The sequence below is a fragment of the Drosophila teissieri genome, chromosome X, assembly GCF_016746235.2.
Source record: "Drosophila teissieri strain GT53w chromosome X, Prin_Dtei_1.1, whole genome shotgun sequence".
NCBI classification, from domain to species: Eukaryota; Metazoa; Arthropoda; class Insecta; order Diptera; family Drosophilidae; genus Drosophila; species Drosophila teissieri.
In genome coordinates this window covers 2897277-2919298 of record NC_053034.1, presented here as the reverse complement: position 1 = coordinate 2919298, position 22022 = coordinate 2897277, and the positions used below count along the sequence as shown (strand labels likewise).

At 48.4% G+C, this 22022-nt stretch overlaps 6 protein-coding genes across 7 annotated transcripts in view; 2 read left to right on the top strand and 4 right to left on the bottom strand.

Moving 5' to 3' along the window:
* The window catches only part of LOC122624736 (carboxypeptidase B), a 4845-nt gene extending 3259 nt beyond the window's left edge, over window positions 1–1586 (bottom strand). The window contains exon 1 of the mRNA XM_043804421.1: window positions 1227–1586. The gene's annotated coding sequence lies outside the window, so the exon portion shown is untranslated. The remainder of the gene's footprint in view (window positions 1–1226) is intronic.
* The window catches only part of LOC122624738 (MAP kinase-activated protein kinase 2), an 18540-nt gene extending 8885 nt beyond the window's left edge, over window positions 1–9655 (bottom strand). The window contains exon 1 of the mRNA XM_043804423.1: window positions 9650–9655. The gene's annotated coding sequence lies outside the window, so the exon portion shown is untranslated. The remainder of the gene's footprint in view (window positions 1–9649) is intronic.
* The window catches only part of LOC122624734 (centrosomal protein of 162 kDa), a 25086-nt gene extending 4422 nt beyond the window's left edge, over window positions 1–20664 (top strand). Inside the window, exons 2-7 of the mRNA XM_043804418.1 lie at window positions 15540–16209; window positions 16278–16491; window positions 16559–17232; window positions 18800–18990; window positions 19058–19210; window positions 19374–20664. Of these exons, the coding sequence (XP_043660353.1) occupies window positions 15540–16209; window positions 16278–16491; window positions 16559–17232; window positions 18800–18990; window positions 19058–19210; window positions 19374–19499 (2028 nt within the window). The 3' untranslated portion in view covers window positions 19500–20664. The remainder of the gene's footprint in view (window positions 1–15539; window positions 16210–16277; window positions 16492–16558; window positions 17233–18799; window positions 18991–19057; window positions 19211–19373) is intronic.
* LOC122624735 (carboxypeptidase B) lies at window positions 4084–7572 on the bottom strand. Of its 2 annotated transcripts, XM_043804419.1 has the most exons (4): window positions 7173–7569; window positions 5469–5807; window positions 4930–5293; window positions 4084–4876 (listed from the first exon to the last, which is right to left on the bottom strand). In XM_043804419.1, exons 1-4 carry the CDS (start codon window positions 7567–7569, stop codon window positions 4084–4086), a joined length of 1893 nt encoding a protein of 630 aa, XP_043660354.1. The 2 variants fall into 2 exon arrangements, with proteins under 2 accessions (XP_043660354.1, XP_043660355.1); XM_043804420.1 differs by lacking the exon at window positions 5469–5807 and having other exon boundaries at window positions 7173–7572.
* Window positions 8289–12701, bottom strand: LOC122624733 (cell surface glycoprotein 1). Its single transcript, XM_043804417.1, has 6 exons — window positions 11853–12701; window positions 10328–11744; window positions 10076–10264; window positions 9267–9408; window positions 8681–9206; window positions 8289–8617 (listed from the first exon to the last, which is right to left on the bottom strand). Exons 1-6 carry the CDS (start codon window positions 12699–12701, stop codon window positions 8324–8326), a joined length of 3417 nt encoding a protein of 1138 aa, XP_043660352.1. The 3' UTR covers window positions 8289–8323.
* On the top strand, window positions 20664–21921 carry LOC122624739. The gene has a single exon (XM_043804424.1). It carries the CDS (start codon window positions 20731–20733, stop codon window positions 21814–21816), a length of 1086 nt encoding a protein of 361 aa, XP_043660359.1. The 5' UTR covers window positions 20664–20730; the 3' UTR covers window positions 21817–21921.
* The last annotated feature ends 101 nt before the right edge of the window (window positions 21922–22022 follow it).

Below are 22022 nucleotides of genomic sequence, written 5' to 3'. Positions count from 1 at the left end.
GTGCTAATTTCCCTGGCCCGTTTTTATTTTGAGTTTTTGTAGTTTTTGTTTTCATTTCGGTTTTTTTTATGGATGCGTATTTGTATTTTCGTGTTTATTTTCTTTTTATTGCCAGGCAGAAAGTGGCACTTGAACGTTGGGAGGGAGGTGGTCGTCTCCGTTTCTCTGTGTCTCCAAGTCTCTTAGTCTCCGAACCCCGAGAACTGGTTCTCGGATCTCAGATCTCAGATCTCCGATCTCGGGAGTCGAATGTGGAGTACACAGTACAAACACAGTTTCGGATTGGGTTTCGCTTTGTTTCGGTTTCATTTCGCTGCTGTTCACCTCGACCTTCGTGCCCCCCGGTTCTCCTTCCATTAACTTGTGCGTTTCTGCCTGCATTTCATTCCGAAAAGTAAACAGTTTAAGAATCAGATCTTAGATTCTGAGTCTGAATCTGAATACTCCCAGTTGAAGTTACTGTTCAATTTAACCCGACAATAAAGCCCTTTAAGCATCGTATAATCGCATCTCTCTTAATATAAACTTCTGTCTGAAATTGAATATATCATTTACATTCAATCATCAAAAGATCGGAAATTATGAACTATAAAAAATGCATTAGATTGTTACTAATTGCCGCTTAATTCGTTAACAAAGAGGCGTATAAAAATGTATATTTCGCGTGAAATTTCTCGCATTTTAGCACTTTCGACGAATGCGAAAGACGGCAACATTTTAAGTTCCTCCGCTGAGTGGCCAAATAATTAAAATTCAAAACCTGTTTTGAAACGTAGCCGGTGCATTTTGCACTTCCTTGTTCGTTGTAACAGCTTTATATGTTTTTTTTTTACATAATCTGGCCTTTCTTTATTTATTATTATTATTTTCTGAAGTCCTGCATTCTTCTGCAATCTTCAACCCCATTCATTTGCAATTCTACCCTAATTTTACACAGTCATTCTGCAGTCTGCAGTCTTTTTACGTGTCATTTTCTACAATCTCCAAGAATTACCCCTTTTCTTCGGAAGTCCTCCCTTTTACCTCCACTCCCTTCTCCTCTGAAGCTTTGCACTTCACTTTCTTCCGAATTCTCCTCCACTTTCTTCACTTCATTTCGTTTGCGTTCTTGCCTTCATTTTTTCACTTTTGACAAATTAGTTTAGTTTATAGTATTTTCGCTGTGTTCTTTCCCTTGTTTTTTTTTTTTTAATTTTTTTGAGTTTGTTTTTGCCTATTCCACTTACGGTTTTTTGTTGATTGCGATTGCTGCGCCTGTTCTTCTTCTTCCTCCAGTTGCCGGCTCTTCGGAAGAGAGTGCACTTTGCGAATATGTGTGTGTGTGCTTGTGTGTGGGAGAGAGTGTGTCGCTGGGCGAGCTGCAAACTTCGACTAAATGCTGATTGTATGCGCTTCAATTTTATATTGCCGCTCTGTCGGCGCAAGGGAGCCGTTATTCAAAAAAAAAACAACCAAAATTATTTTAAATTAAAAAAATAATAAAAAAAACGAACACAACAAACGAAACCGAGAATTACAAAACAACAACAACACCAAAGCCCAAGAGTGTTGTAAATGTTTGCGCTGACCGACGACCGATCTTTAAAGCGATCGTCGCGTAAATGGAAATTGGAAATGGAAACGACAGCGACGCCGGCAGCAAGTCGGCAGCGCAGCTGCAGAGGCGGCGGCAGAGAGCGATGAGGAAGAGTGCGAGAGGGAGAGGAAGCGGGAGAGGTGGAGGAGCTCCCCCAGTGCACCACGCACACGCGCTGTCTCTTTCTCTGGCATCTGCATCCCACCATCCCATGACGTTGGTTTGGGAGGGTGACGAGGATGAGGGGTGTCGCAGACGCGAGAGGGAGAGAGAATGCATGGCCCACGCCCACGCCAGCAGCTGTCTCCCTTGCACCCGCGACATTGACACTTTGACTCAGTCACACACATTGAGTTGCACTCGCATGCATTTAACGGTGCATTTCGCACCGGGACTGTCCACTTGCTAGCATATGTATGTATGTCAACTGAACAATGAAAAGGGACTCAAATGCAGCATTAGTCATGGCTTCAGTTTGAAAAAACCGTTTTTGTTATCCGGAATTTTCTGGAAAATAATGGCCAAATTGTATTGTTTTTTTTTTGGGAAATCCTACGATAACATTTCCGGCGTTTAAAGATATTCTTTACTATTCATTCAGTGGTGCTGGTCATGAACCACTGGGGATCAAAGTTGAACAAATTCTTTTGCTGTTGCCTGGTTTTTCCAAAGATGATAAAAATCCCAGTCTCAGTCAGCTATTTAATTATTAATTAAAATTTAGTAATCTAGCCATTAATTTTTACAAGCGCATTAAACGCTTTTAATTCATTGCAAGTGCTGGAAATACAGTGGAAATACCCCGTGCATAAAAAGGTAGCGAAGGTGCAAAGTTGTAGATCTCGACATTTGAGGCAATCTCATCTTCAATCATCAATAAATCATCATAACCAATAATGATGATTGCTCGTTATGAAACGTCGATCGCATGTAACGGAAATGATAATAAAATTAATCAATTCACACTCGACTAGCAAGTTCAAGATACATACATATGTATATATTTATATATACACACATATTCCCATCTCTGTTCGACTGCAGCTGATTTTTGAACACAAGTGCGATTGTAAATTGCATTTTCAATTGTATCACTAACTCAAAATCACCGCGTGTGTGTGTATGTGTGTGTGTTTGTTTAATGGATTGTGTGATTGTGTGACGGGGCGATTTTGACCCACTTGGCGAGTTTTACTTTCTTTTGCCTTTGATCAGCTGCCCCGCCCACCGCCGCCCCGCCGCCCACAACTGTTTTTTTTTCGCCGCCAGGCATTATTTATTTTTGATTTGTTTCTGTCTTTTTTCCGGTGTTTTGCTGCTTCTTTTTTTTTCACCTTTTTGTGCTGCCCAGATTTTCACTTTTAACCCTTTTTTCGAGAGTGCGGCCACAATGGTTGGTTTTTTTTTTTTTTTTTTTTTGGGGGCACCTTTCTTGTTTGCTGTCGGTTGATTGTACAGTAAATGCTGGATACACGAAAAGAAATTCGTATAATATCAAAATACCATCTTATACGAGTATCCTATTCTTTTGGTGTGAAAACTGCTTGCCGTTCTCTTGTTAGTTTCAGTGGCCCAGGGTCTTTTGTTGATTTTTTCCATACATACATATCACATGTTAATAACAATATATTTTCGGTTTATTTTCCTTATCGCCCAAATCACTTTCTTCGATAGCTGGCAGCTTTGACTTTGACTTTGGCGTCGGGCGGCGATGGCCGCGGGCCTTTCGCTTAATTTCTATATGCATGCACAAAATAAATCCAATCAAATATGCAACAACAAGAAGCAACGAGCAGCAAACAAAAAAAAACAAAAAAAATCATAATAAATAAAAAATAAATAAGGCGGCCACGGCTGAAAAACAAAACGTCGTAAGCGTTGTGGTTCGAGCTTACTGGTTTTTGAAACGCGATTGAAAGTGAAAGTTGGCGCCCTCTCGCGCTCGCGCTCTCTTTCGCTCTCTATTGCCGCCCCTCTCGCTCCCAGCTTTCTTTTCCTTTCTTCACTTCACTTCACTTCATTCTTGTTGGCCAAATTCGCCGCTTGTTTTTGATAACTTTACATAAGCTCGTTAATGGATAATGGCGTTGTTTACGATATGCGCGATTGCGAAATCTATAATCGAAATTGGCAGCGAATCCAAAACGTGGCCTAAAAGCTTACTGCTTTTTCTCTCTCTGTTGCTACCTTCCAATCCCAAACCCGAATCTCCCCCCCAAAACAAGGCCCAAAGAGACTCCACAAAGAAAAGGCCCACTCTCTCCGGAGAATTCGATCTTTAGACCGCTTTCTACGCGCGAGCTTTTCCCGACCACTTCAGCCGGAAAGTATGCAGCTGCCACAAAATAAATGCAAACTTGTGTGGCAAAGAAAACTAGCTAAGAAACTACTATTTAATAATTTTCCAAATAAATATGTACGAGTTCAATTAAGATCCTGATTTGATCCAGCTTGATCCAACTTGTAGATTAGATTAGATAGTTGAATGGAGGGCAGTTACGTTTCGTTTACTCCAGTTGCTGGGCAATGGTGCGCAGGAACTCGAAGACCTCCTCGCCGGACTCCACGATGTAGTGCGGCGGCAGCAGGTAGCCATAGCGCCCCTGATCCTTGAGGAACATGTTGAACACCAGCTGCGGTCCAATGCGATCCTGCACCCAATCGGCCGAGTTGCCCGGCCGCGCCAACTTCTGGCGATAGCTGGTGCCCGACGTGTACTCCGCCTGGTTGAGTCGGCGCAGGGCGAGCACTGCCCTCCTTGCTGTCTGCTTGAGATCCCGCTGATTCTCCGTCACGTAGTCCGCATCGCCCCAGGGATACGTGATGGCCTGCCCGTAGCCGCCCAGGGACACATAGGCACCCAGATACTCGCGCATCCCGGAGAGGAAACTGCGCACAGCACGACTCTCCGGCTCGGAGAAGCTCTGGGCTCCGCGATAGAGATTCTTGCAGGGATTGCTCGTCGATCCGGTGCCATCCCAGCCGTAGTCGAAGTTTCGGTCCAAGTTAACGCCATAGCAGCCACTGGCAGTGTCGTAGCCACGGTTCTTCGTCCACAGGCGATCCGTGTGGCGCGAGTACTGGTAGCCATCGGGATTTGCCAGCGGCAGGAAGTACCAATCGATGCGGCGCATCGCCCTCTCCGCCCTGCTCTGCCTCTGACCCCCAGCCTTCGGCCTGCCCCAGAGGTGGGTCAGCTTGGATATGGCGTAGGTGAGGGCGGCAGGACTCAACCAATCCCTGGCCTGCAGTCCAGCGTCCACGAACACCGCCCAGTTATCGGGATTGCCATTGGAGACCCTGAAAAAGTCATACTCTTCATACTTTTCCAAGAGATCTGATCGCACACTCACCTGATGACCTCCAGTGGTCGCTTGTTGCGCGTGACCCCGATCTGGATAAGTTCCACATTTTCCTCGTAGGTCTCGAGCAGCGTCTGCAGGAACTGCTTGATGTCCGCCTGATCGTGGTAACGCCGCCAGTTCATCGTTGAGCCCGGCACTTCCATCCATGGCAGCGAATTGTTGCGCACAGCATCCAAAGGATGCTCCACGGCCGGCACTTCCACGTAGGTCTCATCGATGGCCGTTTCAATGTCGTCGATCATTATGTTGTAGCTGTAGCCCACCTGGTCCATGAACTTGCGGGCGTCGGCCACGTTGCGTTGCTCGATGAGGATGTCGATGCCATCCTGGTTGATGTTCCACACCTCGCTGCCTGAAAGAAGTTAGAAGAAGAACAACGTTAGGAAAGGTCGAAAATTGAAAGCGATTGAACAACGGAATTGGGTTAATGTCATATTCACATTAGTTAGCAGCTAAGATATTTCGATATTTTTGCATATTGAAGACTAGCATGTTATGATAATATTCATAGATGAATATGTTTATACCGAAGTGCCTCCAAAAGGCTCTGAGTTCCGGCTGTTCCAGCCGTGTTTCGTGCACCTTCCACAGCTGGAAGCCGTAGTATCGCTGCACATGGCTGCCATTCCGGTAGCGCCTGTTTATCTGGAACGAGGAGCCCGGCGACAGGAAGTCGAAGCGACGCAGATCCAGCGGCGATAGCCACTGCAAGCCCTCCAGCGTGGACTCGTACAGCTCGCTGCTATTGAGGGTCAGCAGGGCGAGGGGCAGGCCGGAGATTCCGGAGATCTCAGGCACGGAGACGCTGCGCCACAGCAGCAGCTTCTGGCCAAGAACCGATCCGATGAGGGCCACAAACGTGAGCGCTTCCAGTGGCGGCATCTTCGAACTGAGATATTCAACTGGGTTCTCGGCTTTCTTGGGTTCTGAATACTAGCGGTTCTCTGAATTATGCCAAAACCACAAATTTATGCGTGCGAATGCGTGCTCAAGTGGCCGCGCTGACCTGACCTGACCTGCCCTGCCCTGACCCCTCCCAGAACGCGCCTCTCAGCGGAACAGACGCGGTCAAGACACTAGCAGCTAGCGATCGATTGCAGATTCTACCACCATCTCAACGTGGTGTTAAATTTCACTATTCGATAGCTTTGTTAGTTCTTATGGCTAATATACTAACTATTTTTTTAGTTGTAGCTATTTGCAATGATTTGATGAAAAATATGGGAAAATTGAAATATTTACAAATGGGTCTTTCGTCATAACTATCCTCAAAATGGTCATATAGCCAACGCAAAAACGGTTTTGAACAGCTAATTACCAATGCTAACGAACCCTATCAGTTTTTGGCAAGTTGGGGGAAATTAAATTTTTTTCAATTTTTCGAATTTTTTGTAAGGGGTACCATCATCAAAATTTGCAAAAATATGGGTGCGGGGTGCGGGTGGTATTTTCGGTATAACTTGGCCAAAAATGGTCGGAAAGTTAAAAAAATTACATCTTTTTACTCCTAATTACCAATACTAACCAAAAATATAACTTTTGGACCGACTTTGTCAAAATATTTTTTTGGGCAAATTTTCGCATTTTTTGTAAGGGGTACCATCATCAAAATTTGCAAAAAAAATGGCTAAAAATAGAATTCGTATTTATAGACACAGTTCGATTGGAAATTTGAATACGAACTCAACGAGGTATGGCATTCCATAATCAGACAACTATTATTTAAGAAATGTTAAAAAAACTGATTATTTTATGATCGAAATTCGGAAAAACCAATTTTGGCAAATAATCGATATTTTTAATATAAATTTTTATAATAACTTGGCTAAAAATGATCATAGAGATGCAAAAATAACTGTTTTGAGCAGCTAATAACCAATGCTAACCATTTCTGTCACTTTTGGAGAAATTACTATTTTTGCGAATTTTTGCATTTTTTGTAAAGGGTAACATCATCCAAATTTGCAAAAATTGGCAAAAATTTACTTTTTTCTGATTTGAATGCCAATCGATGGGAGGTCAAATTGCGAGCTCAGAAAGGTATGGCAATTGATTTTTTGACCACTTTTCGCATTGCTATGGCCAAAACACTGCATATGGCAAGTGTAAGTGCTAGTAGCTCTAGTTTCGCGGCCGCGAGTGTGCGGGGCTAGGCTTGACAATTTCTCTTCTATTGTTGTGGCATGACAGACTTCTTGAAAGCGCCTGCGGGGCCTTAATTCTGAACTCACCGAATAAAGCGACCACCTCGTTGAATTGGGCATCCGGCGAAGCCAGCACCTGTCGCTCCTCAGCCACCTCGTCGTCCTCCTCCCGCTCCGCCATGGAGGAGCCCCGGGTGGCGTTGAAGTTCAGCTTCCACAGCTGCGCACCGCGGTAGCTCACATAGTTGGCATCCAGTTCGCTGCGCAGCTCCGAGATTCTGCCGCGTTCGGAGGGCGAACTCAGCGACAAGGGGTGCAGATATCGCAGCAGGTGACCCACACCGCCGCCAAAGAATGGTAACCTCGTTAGCTGACTATCGCTGCGTGCCAAGTCCGGATAGCTTCGGCCGCCCACCTGCTCCAATTTCGCAGTAATTAGCAGCATTAGCGGCAGCCACGCCCACTTCCAGGGTAGGCGTTGCATATTATTGGAATATTTTGAATGTTTCTGGATTTGCGAATCTTTGCGGTGCGATCGATTGGGCAGTTGGTGCGGATTTAATGCGTTCGCAAATCGATCGGTGAGCCGCAGCCTCCGGCTAACGGTTTTTCGCGTTCTCAATTCTTAATTCTTCGTTCTCCGTTCTCCGTTCTCCGTTCTCCATTCTCCATTCTCCGAGCCGCGTTCTTCTCGTCTTCCGATTGCCCAATTAAGGCCAACGCATTTGCATATTGACGAAATGCCGCTGATTTTGATGCTTTTCATTTCGGACTTTTACTTTGGTTGAGTTGTGTGACTGCCATGGCGACTGTCATGCTGTCATACTGTTATACTGTCATACTGTCATACTGTTATACTGGTTGGAAGAAGGCAGCTACCGATTCTTCACACGCAAACTATTAGCATAAATTTGGCTGTGCTCTTTGGGCATATAACATTTTACATTTTGTTTGTTTATTATTCGCCCCTAGTTAAAACACTTGTACGTTTTTTCAATAATTTTTAATTTTTTTTTTTTTTAATTTTTATAAACATTTCAATAAACATTTTTCAGTCTATTTAGATGAGCTTTCTCGTTTTTCTTTTTTGTTGTGTGTGTGTGCTTTTGTGTGTGTGTTCAATTTGTCTAGTTACAAGTAGAATAAATAAATAAATAAATAGTATTCATATAAATAGCAAAAAAAAAAAAATCATTAGGCTGATTTACAAACAAATCGCATTGAGCTAAGTGTCCGGACTAGTGGCCACGCCTCCGGCTGCCACTGCTGTTCCTGGCCACCGACTTTCCGCGTCCCTGGGCAATGGCCCTGGCCACGGTGTCGGCGAAGGTCACGCCATCCTTGCCATTGTACTGGATGAAGCGGGCGGGCAGGACGAAGCCATAACGCCCGGTGTCGCCCATTTCAATGGTGTAGGCGTACTTGATGCCCGCAATGCCCTTGGCCCAATCATCCGAGCCGCCGGCGGCCGGGTACAAAGTTGTGGCGGAGGAGCCCACCGTGTACTTCACGCCCGTCGACTTGGTGATGCTCTGGAAAAAAGTAAAAGCATTTATGAGGCTGAACATTAACATTCGGATGAAGGGACAACTCACCGTTCCCGCCTGTCGCGCCACACGATCCAGATCGGCACGATCCTGAGTTAGCTGGTAGTCGTAGCCCCAAGGATACAGGATGTACTGGCCGTAGCTGTGGAACGAGAGGTACGCCTGGAAGGTTTCGCGCGGGAAGCCGCTGATGAACTTGGAGATGTAGAAGGTCTCCGGCTCGGAGAAGGCCTTGCTGCCGCGATACGTCTGCGAGCAGGGACTGGCGGAGGTGCCCTTGCCGCCCCACTTGTAGCCAAAGTTGCGGTTCAGATCCACTCCGGGACACTGGCGGCCGTGGGCGCGCATGTTCTTGCGCCACAGGCGATCGGTGGTGTGCGAGTACTCGTAGCCATCGGGATTGGCCACCGGATGGATGTACCAGTTGATGCTGCGCATGTGCTCGGGCAGATCCTCCCAGCCCTCGACCAGCTGGTTGGCAATGTAGGTGACCGTGGCCGGACTGATCCATTCGCGTGCGTGCATGCCACCATCGATCCAGATGCCAGGATTACGCGCATTGCCATTGGAAATCCTGAAAAATATATATTATGCATTACATTGCATTGGAGGTGGCATTGAGGTGTGGACTCACTTGAGAATCTTCAGTGGTCGCTTCTCCACCGAGTAGCCAATGATCTCCGTGGAGCAAATATCCGGATAGGTCTTGGCCATGTAGTCAATGAAGCCGTGGATGTCCTCCAGGCGATGGTAGGCCTGCCAGGTGAGGCGATGTCCTGCGGCGAATACAAAATGCAAAGCAGATAAATATGATGTATTAACCCCTTTTGGTTCATTCAACTTGCGGCTGTCAATTCACGGCGCGCAAAGGGAACTTGGCACTCGGACCCTCAACTTGAACCCCGAACCCAGAAAACAGAACCCAGAACTCAGAACCCTTGGCACTGAACCCTCAAAGGAGACATCCTTGTCTTGGCGTCGTCTGGCGTTCCCCGTTTCGCCGGCTATCGATTAAACAAGAGCGTCTTGCAAGGACCTGGCCCTTTTTCTCCGGGTGCGTTCAGGAGTTCAGGAGACGGAGGTTGGGGCAACGTGGCACGTGGCACGTTCCTATGGCAAAGCCACTTTGCGCTTGATGACTTTTCACACGCCCCTCGCCAAGTGCATTAAATGCTCGTTTGCGGCGACACCTCGCTTCGCTAAAATGGGGTGGCAGCGACCTACCGCCTGTCAATCAAAAGCGCTTACTCCACACAAAAAACACAATCGAATAGACAACGAATAGACAAACTTCTTAATGACCATAACTTGTACGTTTGTACGTTTTCAGGCTTTACAAACACAGTTTTGAGATCTTCACAAGATTAACTAATGCCTTTCTTTAGATTTGAGCACTTACACTTCCTTTAAATTCACTCTTTGATTGCTTTTACTTTGACTTACCCTTGCGGTTCTGGAGTTCGGCAATCTTCTCCGCTGGGGGATTCTCCTTTTCGATGACTCGCTGCAGATTGTCGATGAGCACGATCCGGGAAAGATTAGCGGCGCGAATGTGGCGCTCGGCGGCGGCCAAAACTTGCGGCTTCAGCAGATAGTCCACCTCCTGCTTGACCTCCTTCCACAGCTGGCCATCTAAAAAGGAGATAGGATAGTATTAGCTATAGGCGGTACTAGAAGGTCAGATGGGGCACTCACCATATTTGGACTGCAGTTCGTCGGCCATTCGCTTATCCTTGTCGGTCTGGACCACGATGCGCCACACTTGGGCGCCATCGTAGCGCCGCAGATGGGCATTGAATGGAGACTCCTCCTCCGTCTTGGGCAGATTCGTTTCCGATGGCTGCTGCAGGAACGAGGCGTTGACGTAGTTCAGCACACTATCCTGCACCTGAATGGGTTGCGATGGCACCTGGGGCTGGGGCTGGGCCACCACCATGGGAATGATGGTGGTCAGCAGGGACGATTCGATGGGCTTGGTTTCCTGCACTGGCTGCTGGGCTTCCTGCTCCACCTGGAGTTCGTTTTGGGTCGAGTCGGATTGGATTTCATCTTGTTGCTTAGATGGGATTTCAGCTGGAACTTCAGCGAGAACCTGAGGTGGAATAGGATCAGCAGGGACTTCAGCTGGAAGATCAGCAGAGTCTTCAGCTGGGATTTTCATTGGAGTTGCGGCAGGGGTTTCAGCAGGAGTTTCTGCAGGGATTTCAGCTGGGATTTCAGCTGGGATTTCAGCAGGGGTTTCAGCTGGGATTTCAGCAGGAGTCTCGGCAGGAATCTCGGCAGGGATCTCGGCAGGGATCTCAGCAGCAGTTTCCTCTGGTTTCACTTCGGGCACAGCTGGCTGGGTCTCGGCATCATTCTGGACCTCCTCCTCTGGCTTGGCATCTTCCTGGGGCTTGACCTCCTCCTCGGGCTTGGATTCTTCAAGTGGCTTAGCCTCCTCCTCAATTTGAACTTCCTCCTCTGGCTTGGCTTCCTCGGGAATTTCAGCAGGAGCAATCTCCGCCTGAGCTTGTTGCTCTGGGGCAATCTCGACTGGCTCGTCATTCGAAGGTTGGGCAATAATATCCTGCTCCGTTTCATCGGCCAAAGCTGGCTGCTCGGGTTCCTTTTCCTGTTCCTGTTCCTTTTCCGTTTCCTGCGCAATTTCGGGTGCCGCCTGCTCTTCTATGGCTTCTGTGACTGGGGACTGTTGGTCCTCGCTTTCCAGCTCCGGTTCCTGGTGGTCACTGGCCTCGGCCAATTCCTCGGGCACCAGGTTGTCCATAGCGGCAGTTAGGCCATCTTCAATGCCCTCAACCAGGGTTTCCATCAGGGATGCCTCCGTGGTGTCCACCTCGTTATCACTGACCTTCTCGGCCTCGACTTCGGGTTCCTTTTCTGGCTGGGACTCTGCTTCTGGCTGGGATTCAGTCTCTGGTTGGGCTGCCACTTCAGGCTGGGCATCCACTTCTGGCTGGGATTCCACTTCTGGCTGGGACTCAGGTTCTGATTGAGATTCGCCTTCTGGCTGGGCTTCTACTTCTGGCTGAGTTTCAACCTCTGGCTGAGCTTCCACTGCAGGTTGGGCTTCTACTTCTGGCTGGGCTTCCACTTCTGGCTGAGCTTCAACCTCTGGCTGCGCTTCCACTTCAGTTTGGGATTCCACTTCTTGCTGGGACTCCACTTCTGGTTGGGGCTCCAGTTCTGGCTGGGATTCCACTTCTGGTTGGGACTCCACTTCTGGTTGGGACTCCACTTCTGGCTGGCCTTCTACTTCTGGTTGAGCTACCGCTTCTGGCTGAGCTTCAATCTCTGGCTTCTTCTCCGCCTGTTCACCATCAGATTCTGACTGGGATTCCTCTGGTTGCACCTGTTCCGGCTGAGTTTCCGATGCCTCGGGCACTTGATCATCCATGGCCGCTGCGGATTCCTTTTCCAATTCCTCCACGGCACTTTCGGTGGCAGCAGGAGATTCCTCATCCTCTGGCTGTTCGTCGTTTAAGGGAACTGGTGCAGATTCGGTGGCCAGGTCCACGGCTTGCTCCAGCTGAGCCTCCTGGCTAGCTGGTTTCATCAGGACCACATGCTCCTCGATGGACTCGGGCTGCTGCTGTTCGTTCTCCGCGTCGTCGTGCTCCGTTTCTGGCTGGGATTCGGCCACCGTAATGTCGCTGGGCAGCTCCACAAGTTGCATGGCCGGGCTGGAGTCGCTCTCCAGCGCCAGCATGTCGGAGGATGATGAGCCCGAGGGTTCCGATTCGGGATCGGCTTCAATGGAGTTGCGATTGACGTGCTCGGTGTCTTCCAGTTGGCTGGCCACCGTGTCGGGCACCAGCATATACATGTCCGATGAGTCGGCGGATGGAATGGAGGTGAGCTTCATGTCGTCCACGAGAACATCCTGCTGCTGCGGCTGCTGTTGCTGTTGATCCGCCGGCAGCTCGTTCCTCTCGAGCGCCAGGCGATCCAGCGACATGGACGCCACCTGGTTAAGACCAAGGACTAGGAGCAGAGAGCCGATGGTGACTATTCTTTTGGGGGAAATCCCCTCGTTGGCAGCGCTGCCACGCGATCTCGCGTTGTACATCTTAGCGGGATCTGACTGTGAACCGTAATGAGACATGTCCCATTGGTGGAGTGGCGCTTTTATACCAACGCTGGGAAAGTATTGCCATTTCATTTTCGATATTTCTCTCCACGCTGCCACCGCCGCAGTCGGCGTCGCTCTGCCGCCGTCGGCGTCGCTGCCCGCTTACACTGGCCATCAAACAGAGTGGAACTTGTTATGTATGTTAATGTGTGTCTTCCAAGTGTCCGCAGCACCGCGGCTCTCTTCCTTGTGAGAGACCGCCACGGTCTCTTATGTTAATCCCCCCCAGCAACCCAGCAAGTGTCATCGGCATAACCATATCTGCCGCCCAGCATTTCAACCATCTTCGAATCCCACATTTCCATACCCATACCCATACCATAGACCAGGTCGCCTGGTCGCTCTCGCTTTCTTTCGGGATCGATGCGGAGCATAACACGAAATTGATAATCGAAATATATGTATATATGCACTGCTACAACAGATCAAATGGCACGATAAGCCCCCCGAAATTTCTTGAGAAACTCGCATAAAGCGCTTAGGATCAGTAGATAAGAATAGATATAGATATAACAAGAGAAGTTGTAATGGGAAAATAAAGTGAAAATAAGGCAAATATCACAGCGCACATTTCCGCTGTGCAATTAAGTGCTGTTGAGCTTCCGATGCCATAAATAACTTTTTCCCAATTAAATATTAAATGTAGCACTCCGCAAGTGCCATCAGCTGTCACAGTTATCAAGTGATCGACTTTCTATATGCACAGCAAATCATTCTGAAGCTCCATTTCCATATCGATCTCGATCTGAATCGCTGAATCAGCGGGAGCCCCAATTGATAAACGATGTCAATTGGCAATGGCGTGTTAACTGCAATGCGTATTGTCATTGGAATCGTTTTTGGAATCGTGCTATATATACTTATATATATATATGTAAATATTTATTGAGCAAATGCAGCAGGACGCAGCCGTGATTCCTCGGATTTGGCACACGAACTCACACACTGATCATCATGTATCTTGCGTGTTGTGCTGGCGCGTTTTTTTAAAAGTTTCCAATTTGCTCATTGACATGATTTCTGAATAAGTTGTTTTGTCGCTTTTTTATTTGCACTCGAATATTATATATTTGTATGGGTATTACCCACGCTCTGCTCTCTAATCAACCGCACCTCGTTGGCGGGCAAACAATTGCCGGTTCCATCGGTTTGGTTCCATTGCTGTTTTTACCGCGCGCTCCTTTCACTTTATAAGTGGAGTTTATCAAATGACAATTGAGGAAGAGCGAGAGTTCAAGTAATTGCAATCGCCATCGCCATTGCCATCGTCATTGCCTGGGTCAAGTAGTGAAATTGTCCTAATAGTCAGCCATACATATACCTGTATGTATGTAGTTGCTTGGGGCAAGTGCCTCTCGATTTGCTTTACCATTTGGCAGCCGACTGATAATGAATCTAATGGATGCGTTAATGTTGTGGCGTGAAATTCACAAACTATTGCTAATTGGCAATTTGGATAACATCCTTATCGATGCCTTTGATACATGTAATAAATCCTATTAAATAAATACGAATTTAAGTCGCAAAAAATAAATGTTTTTACATTATAACTATTCAAGTGGCTCAATAGTTAACTAAACCAGCGATCTCTAAACGAAGTAGAACCAATACGAATCAAGTACCCCACCACATTTCAAGCTGATTTCCAAGTGGAAAGTGGCAGCTCCATAAAATTCACAAAAGTATGAATGAAGTGAATGGTGCAAACGAGTTGGAGGTGTACGATGCTTTCCAGGTAGATTCTACTACCAGCCTGGCGGAGTCGATGAAAGCGAGAGTGGGCAGCGAATGTCAGTCAATCGCTGGCGGCTAAATGCCGAAAAAGGCCACTTCAAAACCAATGCACACACACACACACACCAACATACACTCACACACCAACACATGGCGACGAGCACAGTGGGACAATGGGCATTGGTGGGCGGAGTGGGAGGTTCGGTGCCACGAACTTTCTTTCTTCATCGATATTTCGCTGCTTTTTGTCGAGTGCATTGTTGTTGTTGTGGTTGTTGTTGTTGTTATTATTGTTGCCGCTGCTGCTGCTGCACGCCCACATCATCCCAATTATCTCCTTACGCTCACGGGCACCCATAAGACCATAGCACCATGTGCCACTTGACAGTCGATAGCGTTTGACGAGGGTGCTGCTGCCGCGCACAGTGGGCCCAAAGCTAGTTCGTTGCCTAAGTCTTTCGTTTTGGCAACTCACTTTAGGTTTGCAGGCATGCATTTGTTAAATATAACTAATTGTGGTAATACTTTGAGTTGATGTTTGAAACAGCATCTAGCCAACATTTAACCAATGCAATTTTGAGCACTTGGATCCACTGTCCACTTGGACATAAAGTTGTCATTGCGGTGTGTATTTCTAGTGTTCGCCATCTCGCCAGAGGATGGTTGTTGGCGGGGCACCGAAAGAAACCGCCCAGCGGCGACAAGTATTAGGTATTATTGTTATTCTCGCAACGCGCACCTTCACGGCTCGTTTTGTGGCCCATTAGCGTTGAGCTGCCGCACCCCAGGAGCACCTCCCCTGCACTTTCACATGTCCCCGTGGCCGCGACTCGTCGAACCTCTTCATCTTTCACGTAGTCTGTAAATGAGACATTAAGTATGGGTGGGTCTTCGAATTTGCGAGGAAAAACCGAACGCTTAAAATGCTTTTCTCAATAATAGTTTAGTGGAGCATGAGTTAACTGCAGAAACTGTTGAGGAAATATTTCCCACTTTCCCCAGTATTCATGTTCTACATGTTTGCTTTCATGTTATCTGCAGATGGAGGAGATCACCGAGGCGGAGGTGGACGCGCCCACTTTTTCGCGGCCTGAGGACACTGGCAATTCGGTGAGGAGTCCTCCTGGCAGGCTGTCCAGTGGCCAAGGGCAGTCTTACAGCAAGCCCAGTCAGTTTAGTCAGCCCATTCGACCAATGGCCAGCTACAGCGAGAAGGCGGTGGGCAGCTCACCCAAGCGCATGGTCAGCACCTTGACCTCACCCATCGAGCAGATCGCTTGCAGTGTTTCCCGGGAGCATGCGCTCAAGCTGGAGATCGAGCAGCTGCAGGAGCGCCTCAAGGACACCGAGGAGCGACTGGCCTCCGTTCGCCTGCAGAGCGACTCGCTGTCGCAGACGCAACGTGCGCTGCGGGAGCACAACAGCCGGCTGCAGGAGGAGTCCGAGATGCTCAAGCTGGACGTGCAGCATCTCAATGAGTGCGCCAATGTCTTGAGGGCGGAACTGCAAGCGGCTCGCCGCGATCGTGGCGAGGCGCTCCAAATGCAGCGCTCCCTGCGCGAGGAACTCGAGGAGGCGCACCAGGAGCGGCGGCGAACGGGGGAGGGCAAGGAGAAGGACAGCCGCGTCATCCAGGACCTGCAGCGCCAGTGCCGCGAGATGGAGCGCATACTCATGCGCAAGCATCCGGACTCCGTGTCCGCGCTGATAGGTGCGTTTGGACTAAGCCAACTAATGTTATGTTTTTAACTTTCTGATTCCGCTTTTCCTCTCCTCTAGTGGCGTCCAAGAGCCCGGGCATGTGTCCGCTAAACGACCAGGAGAACTTAACCAGTCGCAAGCTGCTGGAGCAGCGCATTGCCCAGCTGGAATCCGATGCCAAGGAGCAGGATCGCAAGGCGCAACAGATTCTGGCCAATGTGCAGGCGCGCTTCAACTCGGTGCAAGCCAAATATGAGACGCACATCGCGGACCTGGAGACGCAGGTTCTTAGGTGGGTCCCACATACGAGGTTGCTCACAAGCACATTGAATTATCATGGTTTTTCTTTATGTCCACAGCCTCCAGGAGATCAACACAAAGCTTAACGAGCAGATAGAATCGCAGGTGCGCACCTTGGATCGCTATATGCAGAAGAGGGCGGATAGATACTACAACAATTGCACCCAAACGGAGCCATTGGAGGATGATGGTTCGGTCGGCGGTGGTGTAAGCCACGGAAGAGCTACCCCAGTTAGCTCGACCACAATGGGCACCCAAACACAGGCGGCAAATGGAACGCGGGATCACAGCACCAATACCATTGGCTGCCCCTCGCCGGCGCTCGTGTGCCAGCAGCAACACCTGCATCCCGCGCATGGCCACCTCCATCCACATGCACATGCACATGCACCGTCCGCAAGCAGCAGCACCAGCAGCACGGCCAATTCCACGCCGAACACGTCGCGTCCGAATTCGAAGCAAAGTGGCGGTCAAAGGCGTTCGCCACTGGTCACCGCCGGCCCCTCCAAGCTGCCCATCTCGCAGTCGGACTCGACGCTCTCGCTGCTCAGCCACGGCGGCGGAGGATCCAAGGAGGAGGCACAACTGCTCAGCTCCGTGCGCAGTATGCGCGTCGATCTGGCCATCAAAAACAAGGCAATGCAGCGTCTTACGCGGGAGCTGGATGAGTGCAAGAAGACCATACGGAAGCTGCAGCGGGACAGGGAGGCTAGTGGCTCTGGCAGCCAGCCAGGTGAGCATCGATACCCTCCACATTCGCAGTTCACATCCCTATATCCATCGCCATCCCCATCCCCATCGCCATCGCCATCGCCATCCTCATACCCATTAAAATCCAAAATCGAATCCGAAAAACCCATCCCATAGCCCCTCTCTAATTTCGGTTGTGTTTGTGTCACTCGGTCGCCGATGGATGGCTGGTAATTTATGGACTTTCTCTGCCCGGTCAGCACGTACACTTGGTAGTTCCCCGCTCCTCTGCCCACTGCCTATTGCCCACTCCTCCTCCTCCTCCTCCTCCTCCCAGGCCCCGCAAGCTGGGGACCCCTCACCGGCAGCACTCCGCTTCTAGAGACCGCAAATAAATTGCTGGAATAAATCATTGTACGGCTGTCGACGCTGTCGGCCTTTTGACCACTTTTTGCACTCGTTTCAAACGGCAATTGCAGCGCAACTAAGCGGCTAAGCGGCCATCGGCCAATGGCCAAGACAAACACGTTTCGGCCAGGCCAAGACGCCTTAACCCACTGCTCAACATGGGTTAAATTCGGGGCTCTCGAAGAAGAAAATTATTTATTATATTTTGAGCTGAAACAATCTTTCCGTTGAAACTATTTTTTAAATGTTCGTTTGTTTGTTTATAATAACGAATAATTATTTGCTTGATTTTGGATTTAACAAACAGTGCTGTGCTAGGGTTAAAACAAACGGCCAAAACGAAACTGAAGCCACAGCGTCGAAGTTGGAGACACCGAGCGACCGAGAGATACATGTGGACACACGGAGTGGAGGGCGGAGTGGGAGGCCCCATCTCGGGCACTTGGTTATGTCACCTGTGCGGCCTGACGCTTGTTTATTTACCTTTTGTCGATTTGGATTTAAATTTCTTGTTGCTATTGCGGCGCGGTGTGGTTGCCATCGAAAAAGAAAATTCGAAAGCGAAAGTCAAAGTCAAAGACGCGGGTTTGTTTTGGCGGCGGGTCGGTGGACGCTGCTGGGGATTCGACTTGGATTGGATCAGGTCTTCTTCGGCCCCATCTCCTCTTTCTTTCACCCCGCTGCCACCGACGGCGAAATGGACGTTTTATAATGCCATGACTTGTTAGCCCAGCCGCCTCTGTCGTTGGCCAAAACGCTTAGCGTGGTTTTTATTACTTCTTTTTCTGCGTTTTCTGCGTTTTGTGATTATTTTGTATTTTTTATTGTCTCGTTGTATGTGTGTATTCAGTGTTTGATGCGATGTGCTGTGCGCTTTTTTGTGGCTAATTAATGAGCCGTCGCTCCGTCAAATTTGTTTTGTTAATAATTGTAAATGCCAAAAGCGGACGACGGTAACCGTATAAATAGCATCATCAGCGAGTGTTTTAATTTCGTACGCGCGTGTAAAAAATGTAAATCGCTCTTCATAACTGCCGGATTATGCAATACGCTTTTTGTGAAAATATTGTATTGTATACAATCATTTTGGCCACACGCAGCTCAATGAACCCCACATCTCAGCTTACATAATTGAATTATGCGTATGCGTTATACTAGATTAATAATGATATTCGCCATCTTGTGCTCTTCTAACATCTCAGGCAGCAAACTGGATCTGAGGTCCCAGGCCAGCGGCGGATCCCTGCAGAGGCGCTCCAGTGGCTACGATCACCATCACCACAGTGACCACATTCCGGCGGCCACCGAGAGTCAGGCTCTGAAGGAGGCCCAAAACAAGTACCGCCTGCTGGAGGCCGACTATAAAACGCTTCACGACAAGCGGCTGCAGGACGTAAGTGATCACACTACTTGAGTAAACTTATGTAAACTAATATTTAATACCTGTATCGGGCACACAGCTGAAGACCCTGCAGAGTGCCCACGAAAGGGAACTGGCCTCCTGCAACGAGACTGTGCGCATCCTGCAGCAGCGCCTCAACGAGCGGGAGGAGGCACTGACCACCCAGAAGCGGCGCAAGGTGCCCGTGGATTACTATGCCCTGAAAGCCAAGGTACAGAAGCCAAAGCCCAAAGCATAAAGCATAAAGCTCCCTCAAAACAATCAAGATCTATTGCAAGTTCAAGAAAACATCCAGAACAAGTCGAGTAGAGCCTTTGATTGTTCAATGTAAATGCAAAATAAACTAATCTCTGGGCGATGAATATTATTTCAAGGTATCGCTGTTGGAGAGGAGGCACTCGGAGCGGGAGGAGAGACTGCATATGCTGGTGGAGGCGCTCAGCAAAGGACGGCTCAATGGTGCACTCGAGGATCTGATGCAGGAGAACAACAACAAGTAGTGCAGTTCAGAGTTCAGTGTTTAGGATATTACTTAAGCCACATTGCCACATTTAATGCCAGCCAATTCGATTAGAGTCCGTCTAAGCAGAAAACATCCAATGATAAAAACTAAAAAAAATTTTAGCCAGAACAAAAAACAGGGCTTGGTGCTAGCAAAGGGTCCGAGCACTTGCTGCCAGGTTGGATTGCGTCCGCTGAAGAATGGAACTCTAACTGGACGCACCTGCGATTTTCTCAAACCAAATTCGAATGTGTTCAATGTGGAAACAATAAGTGTATCGACAAGTGATCAGTTGGCCAACCACTTATATTTATAGGCTTAAGATCTTTCCCAACAACAGCTGCAATCCAATCTGGCAATCGGAATCCATTTCATGGCCCTTTGCTCACCAAGGATATTGAAAGAAACAGAAAGGGATTAACGTTATTGTAGTTCTTAGAGCAGAATGTATTTTAAATATCAGTGTTTTGATGTAGAAGTTGAATGGTTCAAACCGCGTTCACACAACTTAGAAAGAGATAGCGATGGAGGAGTGAAAGAGAGCGAGCCAGCTGAAAGCTCCGTGGAAATGAGAGAGAGAGGTAGCTTGTGAAATGGCAGTTGTACTAGAAATAAGTATTTTATGTATATACTCGTAGAATATCGAAGTACCGAAATTCGAAGCGATCTCAACATGAATATTATATATTTGATTTAGGCGAAAGGTGCTGTACGAGCGCAATTAATTTTACCAACTTAGCAGTCGAATTTTTTTTTACCTAACCCAATTATTGTGCGTTTATGAATAGAAAACTTTGAAAAAGTTAAAAACACACTAAGAACCAGGGACCGTAAATGCGGGTTATTCATACCCTTTCCCAAAACTAAAAGAAATTAAATGTATTTTGAAACTTGATGACATACTGGAACTGGATTCTATATATTTCTCAAAGAGTAGACGATATTTTCGCGTTAATTCTACAATAAGCAATGTAAAGTTCACCCAGTACTTATTATGTATAACTTTTGTTAAAATTGGCCTTATTTTTGGATTCTACATTTTCGAAAGATTACGGTCCCTGTTAAGAATTGAATGGAATAGTATAGATCTCCCATAAGTAAAAACTCAAGCAGGCGGACAACTAAGACAAAAACCAAATAAAAATTCCCAGTATTCCAATTCACACCCATTACGTTGATATTTATAGTCAAACAAGTCAACTTCTTCGCCTAATCGACAATTGTTGAATATGTTTGACCGGAGTTCGTTTCGCACCGCTGGTTCACTCGGTTCCCGAGTATCCAGTTTCACGGAGCGCCACCACCGACGCGTACAGATGAGTCGCAACAAGTTGTACCTGTACCGCCTCAGTCGAGCCACCAGTTTGGTGCGCCAACGACCGCCGCTGATGAACGCCAAGACCCAGGCGGGATTCGATGTCCTGCACGAGGATGCCCGCATCTTCCTGGAGCGTACCAACGCGAATGTGCGCCTGCTGCTGAATCTGTCGAAGATCAAGCGGACCAGAGGCACCATTGACTTTGTGGAGGGTCCACCGCTGGTTCCCCAATCGGCTCTACCACAAATGCTGCACAGACTGGACCTGGTGGAGCGTCACAACCTTTTGTTGGGTCGCCGCCTGCTGAGGATCCATGAGCGCGGAGCCGCCCAGCGGAAGCGGTCCAGCCGGCAATCGCCAACGAGCAGCATACGGTGTCCCAGTGTGATGACCAATCGGTCCACTCTGGGCGAGAGTGAGGTGTTCGACAAGTACATTGGCTGGGATCTGAACATGCCCGTGGGAAACTTCGAGCTGATGAAACTGCTCCGGCCCAGGATTGTTTTGCACTTTGGCCTGATGGACGGCCGGCCGTTGGGCCAAGTGGTGGTGCAGCTATATACGGAGGCGGCGCCGCTGGTGGTGCTGCAGTTCGTCCGCACTTGCCTGGCTCAGAGGTCGCATGAGTTCGCCGTGCGCCGCATCTTCCCACGTCTGTGGGTGGAGGGCTATCTGCTGAGCAGCTGCAAGAACGGCGGAGGCGAAGCGTCCTCATTGAGCTATCGTGATCCCATGGAGTTCGATACGCGCGTGGTGAGTCACGCTCGCTACGGTTGCGTGTTGTCCTGCGCCAAGGAGTTCTGTGTCCACGGCTTCCCCGGCGGCGCCATCAACTTCAGCATCAGCTTCAAGCCCCTGCCGGTGGCCATGGGTCAGCGCGTGGGCTTCGGTCGGGTGATACGCGGCGACAAGGTCATCGTGGCCATGGAGGCTCATGGCACCAAGAATGGCAAAATCAGCCGGCCACTGCTCATCACCCACTGCGAAATGCTTTAGGAAATGGTGGAGCTTCTGGGCGTACTTCTGGTTTCATAACGCAGAGAATCGTAGTCGTGAAGGAATGATTCTATGCGTACTGAAACCAGAAGTCCTGCAGATGCTTCATGAATGGTTTTAAATGAATGAAATAAATAAGTTTTTACCACTGTTCAAATAAGGCTGTATTCATTTGAAACTCCCTCCCATTGAAATTCATCTTGATC